This window comes from Salvelinus alpinus, chromosome 33 (genome assembly GCF_045679555.1).
Source record: "Salvelinus alpinus chromosome 33, SLU_Salpinus.1, whole genome shotgun sequence".
Classification (NCBI taxonomy): domain Eukaryota; kingdom Metazoa; phylum Chordata; class Actinopteri; order Salmoniformes; family Salmonidae; genus Salvelinus; species Salvelinus alpinus.
In genome coordinates, this window is record NC_092118.1 from 30,458,779 (window position 1) to 30,478,778 (window position 20,000).

At 44.7% G+C, this 20,000-nt stretch overlaps 1 protein-coding gene across 2 annotated transcripts in view; it reads left to right on the top strand.

Moving 5' to 3' along the window:
* Window positions 1-20,000, top strand: part of LOC139562886 (protein unc-13 homolog C-like) — a 145,165-nt gene that overhangs the window by 62,915 nt on the left and 62,250 nt on the right. For both annotated transcript variants that reach the window (XM_071381011.1, XM_071381012.1), the window contains exon 15: window positions 18,648-18,774. In XM_071381011.1, the coding sequence (XP_071237112.1) occupies window positions 18,648-18,774 (127 nt within the window). The remainder of the gene's footprint in view (window positions 1-18,647; window positions 18,775-20,000) is intronic.

The window sequence follows — 20,000 nt, forward strand, 5'->3', positions numbered from 1 at the left end:
TGTGTGTGTGTGTGTGTGTGTGTGTGTGTGTGTGTGTGTGTGTGTGTGTGTGTGTGTGTGTGTGTGTGTGTGTGTGTGTGTGTGTGTGTGTGTGTGTGTGTGTGTGCATGCGTGCCTCTTAGTTGTTGTCAGACTGGGTTTGAGCAGTGGGGGTGTGTCGCTCCAGGGAGTCTGTGTTTCCGTGTTGCAGGGAGGGCACTTATCAGTGTTGCACACGCTCACATATCTCCTCTTACCTCGCCCTCCTCCTCCCTCCTCTTACCTCGCCCTCCTCCTCCCTCCTCTTACCTCGCCCTCCTCCTCCCTCCTCTTACCTCGCCCTCCTCCTCCCTCCTCTTACCTCGCCCTCCTCCTCCCTCCTCTTACCTCGCCCTCCTCCTCCCTCCTCTTACCTCGCCCTCCTCCTCCCTCCTCTTACCTCGCCCTCCTCCTCCCTCCTCTTACCTCGCCCTCCTCCTCCCTCCTCTTACCTCGCCCTCCTCCTCCCTCCTCTTACCTCGCCCTCCTCCTCCCTCCTCTTACCTCCTCTTACCTCGCCCTCCTCCTCCCTCCTCTTACATAAAATCTGTGAAAACAGATGACCAGTTTGACCATAGCACAAAGTTGTTATCTCATTATAATGGGACCTGCTTGCATCGTATAAGATAAGGGCATTCTTTCCCATACATCATAATTGCTATTTGTTTTACCACGATTCTTCAGTGGTTTTATATTAGCTATGTATTTTATTGGAGAACATAAATCCACATAAATCTCAAATAAACCTGAACTGGTTTAGGTTTGGGGCTGTGCATCTGGCGGTGTGCGTATGACAGCAAGCTTGCCTGCCTGCCTTCATGTGTGAGTGCGTGTGTGTGTGTGAGTGCGTGTGTGTGTGTGAGTGAGTGCGTGTGTGTATGTGAATGTCCCCAGTCAGTGCTATTAAGAAAGCAGGTCATTGTGTGTTAGTTCCATCTGTTTGGAGGAGAAAGGAAAGCAGTGACCTCACCAGTGGTCAGTCTTTTAACCTTTTCACATGTAAGTTCTAAATATCTCTAACGGTCACCCCAGGGTGAGGTTTTTTATGCGCGTGGTGTCAGAATGCACTTACTTTTCCAAAATAGGATTGTTACACATCAGGACAGTTCACCCACGCTGCCCTCAGACCAAGGTGCGCTGCCTGCTAATGATCTATTGGCTATAGAGCAACTTGTCAATTTCAAATTATTTTCTAACAAGTTCTTTTTATTTTCTAACAACTGTTTGAATTGAGGTGTGTTCCGCCCATTTCACTGTTGCAGACAGTTTGTGTTTGAGACATTACTGAGCCAGACAAATGTCTCTCTTCGACAAAAGCCCAGGCACAAACTCTTTCCTCCCTGGCACATTTTCCAGCTGGCTGCCACATTGCCTTCACTATTAATAATAACTTTGGACATGTGTGCGTTCCTATCAAAGTAAGTGCCTTATTATGTTATCATTATAGTTTCTGTATATCGTGTTGTTGTAGCTACTGTAGCACACCGTATGTATGGAGCATAATGCATTTGCTGTTTTATTCACATGTTTTCAAGTTCTGGTGACAAATCATGCATTACGATTCTTGCATAGATTGTAATGGAAATATATGATGTGTGTAAAATATATATATTTTAAGGTTGTACTAATTGTGATGAGCTAATTCTAAGCTAATTGCCAGCTATGTGGCGCCATGTTTGTTGACATCATAAAATGCATTCTGGTTGTCACGTAAATGTCTGCCAGACCAAAGATGTTAGAACAAAATGAAGTGAAGGGATGGTTCAATCGTCTTTGAGTAAACTTCAGGAAGTGAATGATGGTAAACGACACACCCCATTCAACATGAATACTGCAAACAGACCCAACTCATCTTGCAACCTCTTATCTTTGGTTGACATGAAAAAACAAATATGGCGGCCCGCACAAAATACCCATCGCGTTGTATTCAATTATTTAGATCACTGGTGAGGTCACCCATGATATGATGAATTGTAAATAGTAATTGCTATTAGCTAATTACGGTTTCTGTCATCCGAGAGTTAGCTAAATATGACCGCTTGTGTTAGGTCACTCTTTCCTCAGTTAGCGCTACAACTAACGTAGCTGACATTTTCCGGTTTGGATGAGAATTGTGTTAGCCTTTCACATGGACGACATAACGTTGTGAAGACTGTGTATCTGTGAAAAAACCAATGTGGCCAGCTCAAACGCTGACTGTTGCGTCAATCATCTGGACGTTGTAAATAAGTGTTCTAATCACAGTGGTTTGATCGTACAATGCAGGGACCACTTTAGAATGATCACACCCGTGTGTTCCTACATGTCAAAGGGTTCAACACTATCCCACTGCATTATCCTCATTCATTTATATACAATAACTACATACACACACACACGCACACACGCACACAAACACACACACACACCCTAGCATGCACATAACCAGAACGTCCCAAGTCAGTTTGTGTGTGTGTGAGAGAGAGAGTTGCTGATAGAGCAACAGTTTCAATATAAAGGCAGGCGGCAGTTCATGTTGTGTTTGAGAGAGAGATGGAGAGAGAGAGATGGAGAGAGATGGAGAGAGATGGAGAGAGATGGAGAGAGATGGAGAGAGATGGAGAGAGAGAGATGGAGAGCGATGGAGAGAGAGGCCAAAGAACTGGCCATAGAACCCGGCCGTCACAGACAAATCTGGCTACCCAGAGAGGACAGGTTGTGCTCACTCTGCCCTCAGAGAGGTCGAGACAGAGCTGCATTTTCTCCTACACTATGAGAACTATACTATTTTCTTTCCCAAAACTGAAAAACAATGCACACATTTTGAATGTGTGCCATATAAGCTGCAAAATACACTACATGACCAAAAGTATGTGGACACCTACTCATCGAACATCTCATTCCAAAATCGTGGCCATTAATATGGAGTTGGTCCCCCCTTTGCTGTTATAACAGCCTCCACTCTTCTGGGAAGGCTTTCCACTAAATGTTGGAACATTCAGCCAGAAGGCCATTAGTGAGTTCAAGCACAGATGTTGGGTGATTAGGCCAGGCTCGCCGTTGGTGTTCCAATTCATCCCAAAGGTGTTTGATGGGGTTGAAGTCAGGGCTCTGTGCAGGCCAGTCAAGTTCTTCCACAGCGATCTCAACAAACCATTTCTGTATGGGCCTCGCTTTGTGCACGGGGCATTGTCATGCTGAAACAGGAAAGGGCCTTCCCCAAACTGTTGCCACAAAGTTGGAAGCACAGAATTGTCTAGAATGTCATTGTATGCTGTAGCGTTAAGATTTCCCTGAACCATGAAAAACAGCCCCAGAACATTATTCCTCCTCCATCAAACTTTACAGTTGACACTTTGCTTTGGGCCAGGTAGCATTCTCCGCCAAACTCAGGTTCATCCGTCACTGCCAGACGGTGAAGTGTGATTCATCACTCCAAAGAACGTATTTCCACTGGCGGCGAGCTTTACACCACTCCAGCCGATGTTTGGCATTGCTCATGGTGATCTTTGGCTTGCTAGGCTTTGGAAACCCATTGCATGAAGCTCTGACGAACAGTTCTTGTGCTGACGTTGCAATTTGGAACTCGGTAGTGAATGTTGCAACCGAGGACAGACGATTTTCAGCACTCGACGGTCCCGTTCTGTGTGCTTGTGTGGCCTATAACTTTGCGGTCCTAGACGTTTCCACTTCATAATAACAGCACTTACATTTGACCGGGGCAGCTCTAGCAGGGCAGACATTTGACTAACTGACTCGTTGGAAAGGCATCCTATGACAGTGCCATGTTGAAAGTCACTGAGCTTTTCAGTAAGGCCATTCTACTGCCAATGTTTCCTATGGAGATTGCATGGCTGTGTGCTCGATTTTATACACCTGTGAGCAACGGTTATGGCTGAAATAGCCGAATCCACTAATTTGAAGTTGTGTCCACATACTTTTGTATATATAGTGTATGTAGCTTCTCGCCACAAGTGTAGGGACGGCCACAGACAACTTTGCTACATGTGTCTTTCTCACTATTTATTTATTGTCCTCATTAATTTCTTACTTCTTACTTCTTACTTCTTGTCATGTTAATTGTTACCACTCATTGAGTATTATTCTTTTTACTATTATCATCTACAGTGTGTGGCATCATTGATGTGTTGTATCTATATGTTTGCTTTTGCAATGTATGTGGTAACACGTTCCATGCCTTTTAAAGCCATTTGAATTTGAGAGAGAAAGAGAGAGACGGAGAGGAAGACTGAGAGAGAGAGACATTGAGAGACTGAGAGAGAGAGAGAGAGAGAGAGAGAGAGAGACAGAGAGAGAGAGAGAGAGAGAGAGAGAGAGAGAGAGAGAGAGAGAGAGAGAGAGAGAGAGAGAGAGAGAGAGAGAGAGAGAGAGAGAGAGAGAGAGAGAGAGAGAGAGACTGAGAGCATTCTGCTTTAATTAAGTCTTTGATGCATACCCTGCTTCCCGCTCAGGGCCCTACAGTGCTAGGGTAAAAACAGAAAGGGATGCAGCCAATTTTAGAGAGCTGTGTGAGAGTGTGTGAGAATTTGTGTATGTTTGCTTGTGTGCTTGCAAGCGTTTGTGAGAGTGTGCGTGCACCTGTTTGCAACAAGACGTGACGGTTTGACACGGTTTGACTTCAGCATTCAACATTTGTCCAGAGGGGTATACTGCGATGCAAGGGTTTTCTAGCTTCAGTTAACTTCCCAGTCCAGCTCAGGTTTCATCCGTATTACGATGGTGGATATTGCTTGTCCACCTGACGCTAACTCTAGCAGGCTTGTTACTGCGTGTGCATGTTGCACATGGCTAGTCGAACACCAAACTCTTCATTGAGACAATGCTGAAACATCAACCATGAGAGAGTCAGAACTCTTCATTGAGACAATGCTGAAACATCAATCCATGGGAGATTCAGAACTCTTCATTGAGACAATGCTGAAACATCAAGCCATGAGAGATTCAGAACTCTTCATTGAGACAATGCTGAAACATCAATCCATGGGAGATTCAGAACTCTTCATTGAGACAATGCTGAAACATCAATCCATGAGAGAGTCAGAACTCTTCATTGAGACAATGCTGAAACATCAATCCATGAGAGATTCAGAACTCTTCATTGAGACAATGCTGAAACATCAATCCATGGGAGATTCAGAACTCTTCATTGAGACAATGCTGAAACATCAATCCATGAGAGATTCAGAACTCTTCATTGAGACAATGCTGAAACATCAATCCATGAGAGAGTCAGAACTCTTCATTGAGACAATGCTGAAACATCAATCCATGGGAGATTCAGAACTCTTCATTGAGACAATGCTGAAACATCAATCCATGGGAGATTCAGAACTCTTCATTGAGACAATGCTGAAACATCAATCCATGAGAGATTCAGAACTCTTCATTGAGACAATGCTGAAACATCAATCCATGAGAGAGTCAGAACTCTTCATTGAGACAATGCTGAAACATCAATCCATGGGAGATTCAGAACTCTTCATTGAGACAATGCTGAAACATCAATCCATGGGAGATTCAGAACTCTTCATTGAGACAATGCTGAAACATCAATCCATGGGAGATTCAGAACTCTTCATTGAGACAATGCTGAAACATCAATCCATGAGAGATTCAGAACTCTTCATTGAGACAATGCTGAAACATCAATCCATGAGAGAGTCAGAACTCTTCATTGAGACAATGCTGAAACATCAATTCATGGGAGATTCAGAACTCTTCATTGAGACAATGCTGAAACATCAATCCATGGGAGATTCAGAACTCTTCATTGAGACAATGCTGAAACATCAATCCATGGGAGATTCAGAACTCTTCATTGAGACAATGCTGAAACATCAATCCATGGGAGATTCAGAACTCTTCATTGAGACAATGCTGAAACATCAATCCATGGGAGATTCAGAACTCTTCATTGAGACAATGCTGAAACATCAAGCCATGGGAGATTCAGAACTCTTCATTGAGACAATGCTGAAACATCAATCCATGGGAGATTCAGAACTCTTCATTGAGACAATGCTGAAACATCAATCCATGGGAGATTCAGAATTCTTCATTGAGACAATGCTGAAACATCAATCCATGGGCGAGTCAGAATTCTTCATTGAGACAATGCTGAAACATCAACCCATGGGCGAGTCAGTGCCACATTTTCATTTTTGCCAAAATCAAAATGAAAGAAAAGTTATCTTGCAAATTCAGCAGGCTAAGGTGTGAAATAGGCTTTTAGAAGTGCCCTCTTTATATTATTACTTGTTATCGTTAATGCCGTCGTTGGTGTGCTTTGGTGTACTTATGAGAACCTTTTTTCCCACTAAAATAATGTTATTAAGTCATGCGAAAGTTTGACTGTGTGTGAAGTTTCAAATGCATTATGTCATTAGCCTAAATGTGTCATGTGACAGGTATTCTAGCTTCACTATTTTCTAACACACAATAAAAAACATTTCAATTGAATAAAATATCGAATCAGTCGTCTTCCTCAAATGAAGGGGATGATGATGCAATATTTGTAAGAGGGAGGGAATCTGATTTCATTGGTCCTCAACCCGTGGGTCAGACAGTTCATTTGAGATGAATGGAGTTAGCCCTGAGTTAGCCTGCCCGGGTGCAGGTTAGTTCTGAAGGATTCGTTGCCATATAAATTTACCTGGCTAAGAGGTGAGACACTTTCATGGTACAGGTTATTCCGAGTTGAACTCAGAGTTGACCGAAGTTACTAGGCCTTTAAACCAAATGTTGCAATTGCGATTAGATCATAAAACTGGGAAAATAATGATTATTCTAATTCCATAGTTAGAAGATAATAATGGGCGCTTTGAATACAGTCTTGTTTGACATGGCAACTAATGAAAATGCCAGGGAGAAGTTATTGTGATTGGGTAGGAACCAAAGTGTTGGTCAGTGTTTCCTAGGGGACCCTATACTCTTTGGCTACATTAAATGTTTTCTGTTAGCTACTTCATGTAGCTAACATATTCATGCTTCACCTATTCCTCTTTGATTTAGAAGATACTGTTGCACTAACTTCACTGGTATCAGGATGTATAGCTTGATCCTTTAGACAGCTAACTAGTGATTAGCATTAGCGGCTAACAAAAGCCACAACTTGTTAAAAAAAGAAAACCTAGCTGTTTGCAGATGTAAAAAACCGAGAGACTGGGACCGAGAGACTGAAAAACAGCTATCTCAAGGCCATCAGACTGTTAACCTCTACTTCATCACCATCCCTGATCCGGGAGCATCCTCATCAGTAAAAAAGCTGACTAGCATAGCCTAGCATAGCGCCACAAGTAAATACTAGCATATAAATATCATGAAATCACAAGTCCAATACAGCAAATGAAAGATACACATCTTGTGAATCCAGCCATCATTTCCGATTTTTAAAATGTTTTACAGCGAAAACACAATATGTATTTCTATTAGCTAACCACAATAGCAAAAGACTCAACTGCATATTTTCACAATTTTTTTACCGCATAGGTAGCTATCACAAAACCGATCAAATAGAGATATAATTAGTCACTAACCAAGAAACAACTTCATCAGATGACAGTCTTATAACATGTTATACAATAAATCTATGTTTTGTTCGAAAATGTGCATGTTTGAGGTATAAATCATAGTTTTACATTGCAGCTACAATCACAAATAGCACCGAAGCAGCAAGAATAATTACAGAGAGCAACGTGAAATACATAAATACTCATCATAAAACATTTACGAAAAATACATGGTGTACAGCAAATGAAAGATAAACATCTTGTGAATCCAGCCAATATTTCAGATTTTTTAAGTGTTTTACAGCGAAAACACAATATAGCATTATATTAGCTTACCACAATAGCCAAACACACAACCGCATTCATTCACCGCAAAGGTAGCGATCGCAAAAAAACAGCAAAAGATATAAAATGAATCACTAACCTTGACCAACTTCATCAGATGACAGTCCTATAACATCAGGTTATACAATACACTTATGTTTTGTTCGAAAATGTGCATATTTTGAGCTGCAAACCGTGGTTATACATTGTGAATATGTAGCATCGATTCACCAGAATCTCCGGAGAAATTTTGGACAGTCACCTAATCTAATCAAAGAACTCATCATAAACTTTACTAAAAAATACATGTTGGACAGCAAATGAAAGATACACTAGTTCTTAATGCAATCGCCGTGTTAGATTTTTTTAAATAACTTACGTTATAGCGAGACATCGCCGGCAAAAAGGAAGGAAAATACGACTAAACATTTTCCACAGAAATACGAAATAACATAATAAATGGTTCTTACTTTTGCTGAGCTTCCATCAGAATCTTGTACAAGGAGTCCTTTGTCCAGAATAAATCGTTGTTTGGTTTTAGAATGTCCTCTTCTCCTGTCGAATTAGCAACCTTAGCTAGCCAAGTGGCGCGAAGATGTCCATCTTCACCTAACGCAGAGAACGGAAAACTCCAAAACTCCCGATAAACGTTGAATAATCTGATAAAACTATATTGAAAAAACATACTTTACGATGATATTATCACATGTATCAAATAAAATCAAAGCCGGAGATATTAGCCGTCTATACCGAACGCTTTTCAGAAGCCAATGCTGATGTCCTTCCCGCGCCTTGGTAGACAAAGGAAATAGTGGTCACGTCATTCCAAGAGCTCTTGTTCGACCTCAGATCAAGCTAGACACCTCATTCCACCTCCCACTGCCTGTTGACATCTAGTGGAAGGTGTATGAAGTGCATGTATATCCATAGATTTCAAGCAAATGAATAGGAAGGCCCTGGAACAGAGCCTCGATTTCAGATTTTTCACTTCCTGTCAGGAAGTTTGCTGCAAAATGAGTTCTGTTTTACTCACAGATATAATTCAAACGGTTTTAGAAACTTGAGAGTGTTTTCTATCCAATAGTAATAATAATATGCATATTGTACGATCTAGAATAGAGTACGAGGCAGTTTAATTTGGGCACGATTTTTTACAAAGTGAAAACAGCGCCCCCATATTGACAAGAAGTTTTAAACAGCCATCACTAACATTGAGTGGCTGCTGCCAACATAGCCTCAAATCTCTAGCCACTTTAATAATTAATAATTGGATGTAATAAATGTATCACTAGTCACTTTAAACAATGCCACTTTATATAATGTTTGCATGCCCTACATTACTCATCTCATATGTATATACTGTACTCTATACCATCTACTGCATCTTGCCTATGCCGTTCGGCCATCGCTCACCCATATATTTATATGTGCATATTCTTTTTCATCTCTTTACACTTGTGTGTATACGGTATTTGTTGTGAAATTGTTAGATTACTTGTTAGATATTACTGCACTGTCGAAACTAAACGCACAAGCATTTCGCTACACTTGCATTAACATCTGCTACCCTAGTGTATGTGACCAATACAATTTGATTTGATTTGATACTCACTCTGGTTACACTCTCCAGAAGGCAGGTCACTGAGTGCACCCATAGCACATTCCCTCTTCTCCTCGCCCCGTCTCTCCCTCTCTTTCCCTCTCTCTTTCATTCTCTATCTCTCCCTCTCTCCCTCTCTCCCTCTCTCCCTCTCTCCCTCTCTCCCTCTCTCTCTCCCTCTCTCCCTCTCTACCTCTCTCTCTCTCTCTCTCTCTCTCTCTAGTAGGTCTGATGTTGTGGTTTTCTAGGGAGAAGATACAAAGTGACACTCGTCTTCCCTGGAAATCAAATCAGGGAGGGTGAGAGGTCAGGGGTTAGAGCTCTAGGGTCAGGGTTTAACGATCAGTGATTTATTATTCATTATTGATGTGAACTTTACTTTAAGGGTGAAGTCTTCAGTACAGCTAGATTAAAATGTCCCTGCCTGCCTGCTGAAGATGTCAGTAGTGTGTGTGGGAACATTCCCACCACAAAACAAATTCTGACAGCAAGGACATCACGAGGGAGGGAGGGAGGGAGGGAGGGAGGGAGGGAGGGAGGGAGGGAGGGAGGGAGGGAGGGAGGGAGGGAGGGAGGGAGGGAGGGATGAGCCTGTCTGTCCCAGTAGGCTGATGGTCTAACATGAAGACATCCTCATTAGGGAATCAGGGACTCAGTCTGTTTTTCCCTCTGGACCCCAGCTTACACTTTCTACCATCTGCAGGGAACACACACACATACACACACATATACAAATTGCGCACACACACACATAGACACATACATACACACAGGCACACACTCAGTCACACACATACACACACACAGGCACATACAAAGTATAAACTGAGTGTACAAAACATTAAGGACACCTGCTCTTTCCATGACATAGACTGACCAGGTGAAAGCTATGATCCCTTATTGATGTCACTTGTTAAATCCAATTCAATCAGTATAGATGAAGAGGAGGAGACAGGTTAAAGAATGACAATTGAGACATGGATTGTGTATGTGTGCCATTCTCACGGTGAATGGGCAAGACAAAAGATTTAAGTGCCTTTGAACAGGGTATGGTAGTAGGTGCCAGGCACACAGGTTTGAGTGTGTCAAGAACTGCAACGCTGCTGGGTTTTTCACGTTCAACAGTTTCCCGTGTGTATAAAGAATGGTCCACCACCCAAAGGACATCCAGCCAACTTAACACAACTATGGGAACCATTGTAGTCAACATGGGCCAGCATCCCTGTGGAATGCTTTCGACACCTTGTAGAGTCCATGCCCTGATGAATTGAGGCTGTTCTGAAGGCAAAAGCGGGTGCAACTCAATATTAGGAAGGTGTTCCTAATGCTTTGTACACTCAGTGAATGTACTGTAGTTAGTTCAAACGAAGTGTTGGAGAAATGTGTTGAGTTATTGAAGTGGCAGCGTCACAGCAGATTAAACCTCTGTGACCGGAGCTATTCTGCCTTCACACTTTGAGAGAGCTACAACTCTCTCTCTCTCTCTCTCTCTCTCTCTCTCTCTCTCACTCACACACACACACACACAAACACACACACACACACACACACACACACACACACACAGCATTTAGCATTGTGATAAAATCTTTTCAGCTACCCAAACATTCAGGAGGTACTTTCCTTTGAATGCTTGCTTTGCCTTGTTAAAACTAATCTCCTACAATAATATTGCTTATGGGAATCTATCATAAATATGCAAATATAATGACAAGGACTTTGCTGTGAGACAACTACAAAAGATTATTTGGTATTGAAATAATACCTTTTGACATGTTCAATACCTTTTTCAAGACATTTTGTTATTTCTTATGGAGGCACACAGGTGCTTATCTGAGGTGTTGCAGCAGGAGTGTTGCTAAATGTATGGCTTTAAAACACACGTGCAAACACACACACACACACACACACACACACACACACACACACACACACACACACACACACACACACACACACACACACACACACACACACACACACACACACACACACACACACACACACACACACACACACACACACACACACACACACATTTAATTGTGCCTTTGAAGTGTGAGTGTTGTGAAGAGGCTTTGTGTTTAGTAGAGACAGTCTTTGTATCTTCACTGGAATTATTTTCTCACTTTTGCTGTTATTCTGTCTGGCGAATCTTTTTATACCCCTCTATACCTCTCTTTTTCACTCTCTCAACCTTCTCTCTGTCTTTTTCACCCCTCCTTCCCCTCTCTCTCTCTCTCTCTCTTCTTTCTGTTGCCTTCCTCCACCTCTATCCCAATTTCTACTCTCTCTATCTGTCTCTCCAAACCTTCTCTCCTATCCCCTGCATCCCCCACCTCTCTGTCCTTCCTCTCCCTCTCTGTCTCTCCTATCCCCTACCTCCCCTCCACTTCTCTGTCCTTACTCTCTCTCTCTCTGTCTCTCTATCCCCTGCATCCCTCATCTCTCTGTATCTTCCTCGCTCTCTCTGTCTCTCCTATCCCCTACCTCCCCTCCACTTCTCTGTGCTTCCTCTCTCTCTCTCTCTCTGTCTCTCTATCCCCTGCATCCCCCAACTCTCTGTATCTTCCTCGCTCTCTCTGTCTGTCCTATCCCTCACCTCCCCCCCACTTCTCTGGCTTTCCTCTCTCTCTCTCTGTCTCTCTCATCCCCTGTACCCCCCACCTCTCTGTCCTTCCTCTCTCTCTCTCTCTCTCTCTCTCTCTCTCTCTCTCTCTCTCTCTCTCTCTCTCTCTCTCTCTCTCTCTCTCTCTCTCTCTCTCTCCTCTCTCTCTCTCTCTCTCTCTCTCTATCACCTGTACCCCCCACCTCTCTGTCCTTCCTCTCTCTCTCTGTCTCTCCTACCCCCTGTCTCCCCCTACTCCCCCCTCCTTTCTCTTTGTTTATCTTACCCTTCTCTCTATCCCCTGCCTCCTTCCCTACTCAAATGAAATTGTATCGGTCACATACACATATTTAGCAGATGTCATTGCAGGTGTAGTGAAATGTTTGTGTTCCCAGCAGTGCAGTAGTATCAAACAATTCACAACAATACACAGAAATCTAAAAATAAAATAAAATGGAATTAAGACATACATAAATATTAAGACGAGCAATGTCGGAGTGGCATTGACGAAAATACAGTAGAATAGAATACAGTATATACATATGATATGAGTTAAGCAGTATGTAAACATTATTAAAGTGACTAGTGTTCCATTATTAAAGTGACCAGTGATTCCATGTCTATATACAGTGGGGAGAACAAGTATTTGAAAAACTGCCGATTTTGCAGGTTTTCCTACTTACAAAGCATGCAGAGGTCTGTAATTTGTATCATAGGTACACTTCAACTGTGAGAGACGGAATCTAAAACAAAAATCCAGAAAATCACATTGTATAATTTTTAAGTAATTAATTTGCATTTTATTGCATGACATAAGTATTTGATCACCTACCAACCAGTAAGAATTCCGTCTCTCACAGACCTGCTAGTTTTTCTTTAAGAAGCCCTCCTGTTCTCCACTCATTACCTGTATTAACTGCACCTGTTTGAACTCGTTACCTGTATAAAAGACACCTGTCCACACACTCAATCAAACAGACTCCAACCTCTCCACAATGGCCAAGACCAGAGAGCTATGTAAGGACATCAGGGATAAAATTGTAGACCTGCACAAGGCTGGGATGGGCTACAGGACAATAGGCAAGCAGCTTGGTGAGAAGGCAACAACTGTTGGCGCAATTATTAGAAAATGGAAGAAGTTCAAGATGACGGTCAATCACCCTCGGTCTGGGGCTCCATGCAAGATCTCACCTCGTGTGGCATCAATGATCATGAGGAAGGTGGGGGATCAGCCCAGAACTACATGGCAGGACCTGGTCAATGACCTGAAGAGAGCTGGGACCACAGTCTCAAAGAAAACCATTAGTAACACACTACGCCATCATGGATTAAAATCCTGCAGCGCACGCAAGGTCCCCCTGCTCAAGCCAGCGCATGTCCAGGCCCGTCTGAAGTTTGCCAATGACCATCTGGATGATCCAGAGGAGGAATGGGAGAAGGTCATGTGGTCTGATGAGACAAAAATATAGCTTTTTGGTCTAAACTCCACTCGCCGTGTTTGGAGGAAGAAGAAGGATGAGTACAACCCCAAGAACACCATCCCAACCGTGAAGCATGGAGGTGGAAACATCATTCTTTGGGGATGCTTTTCTGCAAAGGGGACAGGAGGACTGCACCGTATTGAGGGGAGGATGGATGGGGCCATGTATCACGAGATCTTGGCCAACAACCTCCTTCCCTCAGTAAGAGCATTGAAGATGGGTCGTGGCTGGGTCTTCCAGCATGACAACGACCCAAAACACACAGCCAGGGCAACTAAGGAGTGGCTCCGTAAGAAGCATCTCAAGGTCCTGGAGTGGCCTAGTGTAACGACTTTCCTCCTCTTCTGACGAGGAGTAAGAGATATCGGACCAATGTGCAGCGTGGTAAGTGTCCATTTTAATATGTAAAACTGAACACTACAAAAATACAAAATAACAAAGTGAATGAACAAACGAAAATCGAAACAGTCCCGTATGGTGCAAACACAGACACAGGAAACAACCACCCACAAAACACAATAGACAACAGGCTACCTAAATATGGCTCCCAATCAGAGACAACGACTAACACCTGCCTCTGATTGAGAACCATACTAGGCCAAACACATAGAAATAGAACAACAGAACAAAACATAGAAATAACAACATAGAATGCCCACCCCAACTCACGCCCTGACCAAACTAAAATAAAGACATAAAAAAGGAACTAAGGTCAGAACGTGACAGTACCCCCCCCCCCCCAAAGGTGCGGACTCCGTGGCGGCTCTGGAGCGGGACGAGGACCCCACTCCACCATAGTCTCGGCCCACTTCGGTGATACCTTAGGAGCGGCGACCCTCGTCACTGACCCTGGATTTGAGACCCTAGTAAAGGGCACCACTGGACTGAGGCACGCCTCTGGACTGAGGTGCACCTCTGGACTGAGGGGCAGCTCCGGACAGGAGGGCGACTCTGGCAGCTCCGGACAGGAGGGAGACTCCGGCAGATCCGGACAGGAGGGAGACTCCGGCAGATCCGGACTGGAGGAAGACTCTGGCAGATCCGGACTGGAGGAAGACTCTGGCGCCTCAGGCAGATCCGGACTGACGGGCGGCTCAGGCGGCTCCTGACTGACGGGCGGCTCAGGCGGCTCCTGACTGACGGGTGGCTCAGGCGGCTCCTGACTGACGGGCGGCTCAGGCGGCTCCTGACTGACGGACGGCTCAGGCGGCTCCTGACTGACGGGCGGCTCAGGCGGCTCCTGACTGACGGACGGCTCAGGCAGCTCAGGACAGACGGGCGGCTCAGGCGGCTCAGGACAGACGGGCGGCTCTGGCGGCTCAGGACAGACGGGCGGCTCAGGCGGCTCAGAACAGACGGGCGGCTCAGGCGGCTCAGGACAGACGGGCGGCTCAGGCGGCTCAGGACAGACGGGCGGCTCAAGCGGCTCAGGACAGACGGGCGGCTCTGGCAGCTCAGGACAGACGGGCGGCTCAGGCGGCTCAGGACAGACGGGCGGCTCTGGAGGGTCCGGACTGGAGGGACACACAGGAGACTTGGTTCTTAGAACAGGCACAGTACTCACCAGGCTGGAGAGATCTACCGGAGGCCTGGTCCTTGGAGGAGGCACAGGATAGACCGGTCCGTGGAGGCGCACTGGAGGTCTCGAACTAAGGGCCTGAACAACCCGTCCTGGCTGGATGTTGATTTTAGCCCAGCACTTGCGGGGCGCAGGCAAAGGACGCACTGGGCTGTGCAGACCCACGGGAGACACAGTGCGTAGGGCTGGTACCATATAACACGGACCGAGGAGACGCACTGGAGACCAGATGCGCTGAGCAGGCTTCATCGCACCTGGCTCGATGCCCACTCTAGCCCGGCCGATACGAGGAGCGGCAATGTAGCGCACCGGGCTATGCGTGCGCACTGGAGACATTGTGCGCTTCTGGGCATAACACGGTGCCTGCCCGGACCACCTCTCTCCACGGAAAGCACGGGAAGTTGGCTCAGGTCTCCTACCTGACTTAGCCACACTCCCCGTGTGCAACCCCCCCAAGACATTTTTGGGGCTGCCTCTCGTCCCAGCCGCGCTGCCATGCTGCCTCCTCATACCAACGCTGCTCAGCTTTCGCTGCCTCCAGCTCTGCCTTGGGGCGGCGATATTCCCCAGCCTGTGCTCAGGGTCCCTTTCCTTCCAGAATCTCCTCCCATGTCCATGAGTCCAGAACTCGCTGCTGCCCGATACCACGTTGCTTGGTCCTTTTTTGGTGGGTGGTTCTGTAACGACTTTCCTCTTCTTCTGACGAGGAGTAAGAGATATCGGACCAATGTGCAGCGTGGTAAGTGTCCATTTTAATATGTAAAACTGAACACTACAAAAATACAAAATAACAAAGTGAATGAACAAACGAAAATCGAAACAGTCCCGTATGGTGCAAACACAGACACAGGAAACAACCACTCACAAAACACAATAGACAACAGGCTACCTAAATATGGCTCCCAATCAGAGACAACGACTAACACCTGCCTCTGATTGAGAACCATACTAGGCCAAACACATAGAAATAGAACAACAGAACAAAACATACAAAAAACAACATAGAATGCCCACCCCAACTCACGCCCTGACCAAACTAAAATAAAGACATAAAAAAGGAACTAAGGTCAGAACGTGACACCTAGCCAGTCTCCAGACCTGAACCCAATAGAAAATCTTTGGATCGAGCTGAAAGTCCGTATTGCCCAGCGACAGCCCCGAAACCTGAAGGATCTGGAGAAGGTCTGTATGGAGGAGTGGGCCAAAATCCCTGCTGCAGTGTGTGCAAACCTGGTCAAGAACTACAGGAAACGTATGATCTCTGTAATTGCAAACAAATGTTTCTGTACCAAATATTAAGTTCTGCTTTTCTGATGTATCAAATACTTATGTCATGCAATAAAATGCAAATTAATTACTTAAAAATCATACAATGTGATTTCTGGATTTTCTGGATGAAAATTACAGACCTCTACATGCTTTGTAAGTAGGAAAACCTGCAAAATCGGCAGTGTATCAAATAATTGTTCTCCCCACTGTATATAGGGCAGCAGCCTCTAAGGTGCAGGGTTGAGTAACCGGGTGGTAGCTGGCTAGTAATGGCTATTTAACAGTCTGATGGCCTTGAGATAGAAGCTGTTTTTCAGTCCCTAAGTCCCAGTTTTGATGTACCTGTACTGATCTCATCTTCGGGATGACAGAGGGGTGAACAAGCCGTGGCTCGGGTGGTTCATGTCCTTGATGATATTTTTGGCCTTCCTGTGACATCAGGTGCTGTAGGTGTCCTGGAGGGCAGGCAGTGTGCCCCCGGTAATGCTGTGGGCAGACTGTACCACCCTCTGAAGAGCCCTGCGGTTGCGGGTGGTGCAGTTGCCATACCAGGCGGTGATACAGCCCGACAGGATGCCCTCAATTGTGCATCTGTAAAAGTGTGTGAGGGTCTTAGGGGCCAAGCCAAATTTCTTGAGCCTCCTGAGGTTAAGGAGGTGCTGTTGCGCCTTCTTCACCACACTGTCTGTGTGGGTGGACCATTTCAGATTGTCAGTGATGTGTACGCTGAGGAACTTGAAGCTTTCCACCTTCTCCACTGCTGTCCCGTCGATGTGGATAGGGGGGTGCTCCCTCTGCTGTTTCCTGAAGTCCACGATCAGCTCATTCATTTCGTTGATGTTGAGGGAGAGGTTATTTTCCTGGCACCACTCCGCCAGAGCCCACACCTCCTGACTGTAGGCTGTCTCGTCATTGTTGGTAATCAGTTCTACTACTGTTGTGTCGAATGCAAACTTGATGATTGATTTGGAGGCTTGCATGGGTGAACAGGGAGTACAGGAGGGAGCTGAGAACGCACCCTTGTGGGGCCCCTATGTTGAGGATCAGCAAAGTGGAGCTGTTATTTCCAACCTTCACCACCTGAGGGCGGGAAGTCCAGGACCCAGTTGCACAGGGCGGGGTTCAGACCCAGGGCCCCTAGCGAAATGATGAGCTTGGAGGGTACTATGGTGTTGAATGCTGAGCTGTAGTCAATGAACAGCATTCTGATGTAGGTATTCCTCTTGTCCAGATGGGATAGGGCATTGTGCAGTGTGATGGCGATTGCATCATCTGTGGATCTCTCTATACCCCATTCCCACTCTTCCTTACCTCCCTTCTCTCTCCTCTCTACCCCCAAGTTCTGTGGTAGTTAATATGTCCTACTCTACTGTGATAGAGCCTACTATGTCATCAGACTGAACTTTCATTATGTACCAAGTCAGCTCTCATTAGACCCTGTGTGTGTGTGTGTGTGTGTGTGTGTGTGTGTGTGTGTGTGTGTGTGTGTGTGTGTGTGTGTGTGTGTGTGTGTGTGTGTGTGTGTGTGTGTGTGTGTGTGTGTGTGTGTGTGTGTGTGTGTGTGTGTGTGTGTGTGTGTGTGTGTGTGTGTGTGTGTGTGTGTGTCCACCAAGGTCATGTCACTACCAGTGTCTGTGTTTACAGGATTGCTGGTCTAGTCTTAGATTACCTGTCTCTGTCAATATCAGGTCAGCCATAGCCCTGTCGCGAACCAGGCGCACGCGTGACTTTAGCGGTATGACAACGCGAGACTAGGTCAGCCATGTTATAGGTCTAGCAGGACTTGTTGCAGAATGTAAATCAGAGAATGTAAACCCTTCCAGGCTTCTCAACCTGGCTACCTGGATATATTTCAGGATTCACCTAGTCCTTGTACCGATTCTCCTCTCTTCTACGAAAATGTGCACTTGCACACTCCCTGTCATGGATTTCAAAGGATTGCTGTAAACATTGGCTGGAGGAAGTCTCCACCATCCATGTCAGGGAGTGTAGAAGTGCACACTTTGAGAGAAGGAGAATCAGGATGTAGCACTAGAGTAGAGTGACTGCCTGCACCCAACAGTCACTGTCCATTCTCCTGTGGTGCTGAACTTCAGAATTCCGACTCCATCGCTGTCCACTTCCGTGGGTCTGGATTTCAGATCTCCCCTATTAGCTTGATTGATTGATTCAGCCTTTTACTCCTGTGGCAAGTTCACCACGTCATATCTCAGTCCAGACATGCATGTTAACATTCTGCCTTTTTCATTATCCCTGACAGAGCACGATAAGCACCGTCTATGCAAGAGCACAGAGTACATGAACCTTCACTTTAAAGTCAAGTGGTTCCACAACGAGTACGTCCGCGAACTGGCTGCCTTCAAGGACACACCCCCTGAGTATTCTCTGTAAGTATTGTACTGCACGCACGCACGCACACACGAACACACACACACACTCACACACACACACACACGCACAAAGATTATGCCCCCAAAACATGCTACCTCTCACCATTACCAATAACATGGAGGTAAGCATTTTTCGGGAGGTTTGATATTTATGCCTCTAACTTTTTCACTCATCATGATTCACAATTCCTTCATAATTATCCGTAATCATGGTACATTCTTAAAAAAAAAGTTTTTAAAAGGGTTCTTCGGCTATCTCCATAGGAGAACCCTTTTTGCCTCCAGGTAGAACCCTTTTCTACATGAAACCTAAAAGGGTTCTACCTGGAACCAAATGTATTTTATTAGGATCCCCATTAGCCGATGCCAATGGCGACAGCTAGTTTTACTGGGGTCCGACACATAACAAAATTACAATAAAATATAACAATAAAACCTAACAATTTACAATAAAAGTGACTCCAAAATGATACAATACATTATTTACCATTTCTATTGGGCACAACATAATCTGAAACACAACTGAAACAAACTGCAAATGCATCCAACAAGTTTGTAGAGTCACGTGCCAGGAATATGGGATCAAATACTACACTTTTGACTAAATGTAATACACTATAAGTGAATTGTCAAATACTTATGACACCTTCAAATGGGGGGACTAGATACATAAAGTGCTTTCATTTCTCAACAGTAAAACAGATGTGTATGAAAATACCCTCAAATAAAAGGTGACATTCTGAACTGTTGCCTCATATTAAGCATTTGATCTCAAATCCAAAATGCTGGAGTTTAAAGCCAAATAAAATGTTTTAGCTTCACTTTCCAAATAAATACACACACACTACACCAGCTTGTGTTCTCAGAAAATACTACCGCACAGTGTTTAATCCTTGATGATGTCATGTTGTCTCCAACAGGAGCAGACATATTATTTTAATCAGCAAATAAATACAGTCATTCAATCAACCTACACAAACACACCATACATGTACAACTGAGTATTCTCTGGAAGTACTGTAATATACCCAGACAAACACACCATACATGTACAACTGAGTATTCTCTGGAAGTACTGTAATATACCCAGACAAACACACCATACATGTACAACTGAGTATTCTCTGGAAGTACTGTAATATACCCAGACAAACACACCATACATGTACAACTGAGTATTCTCTGGAAGTACTGTAATATACCCAGACAAACACACCATACAT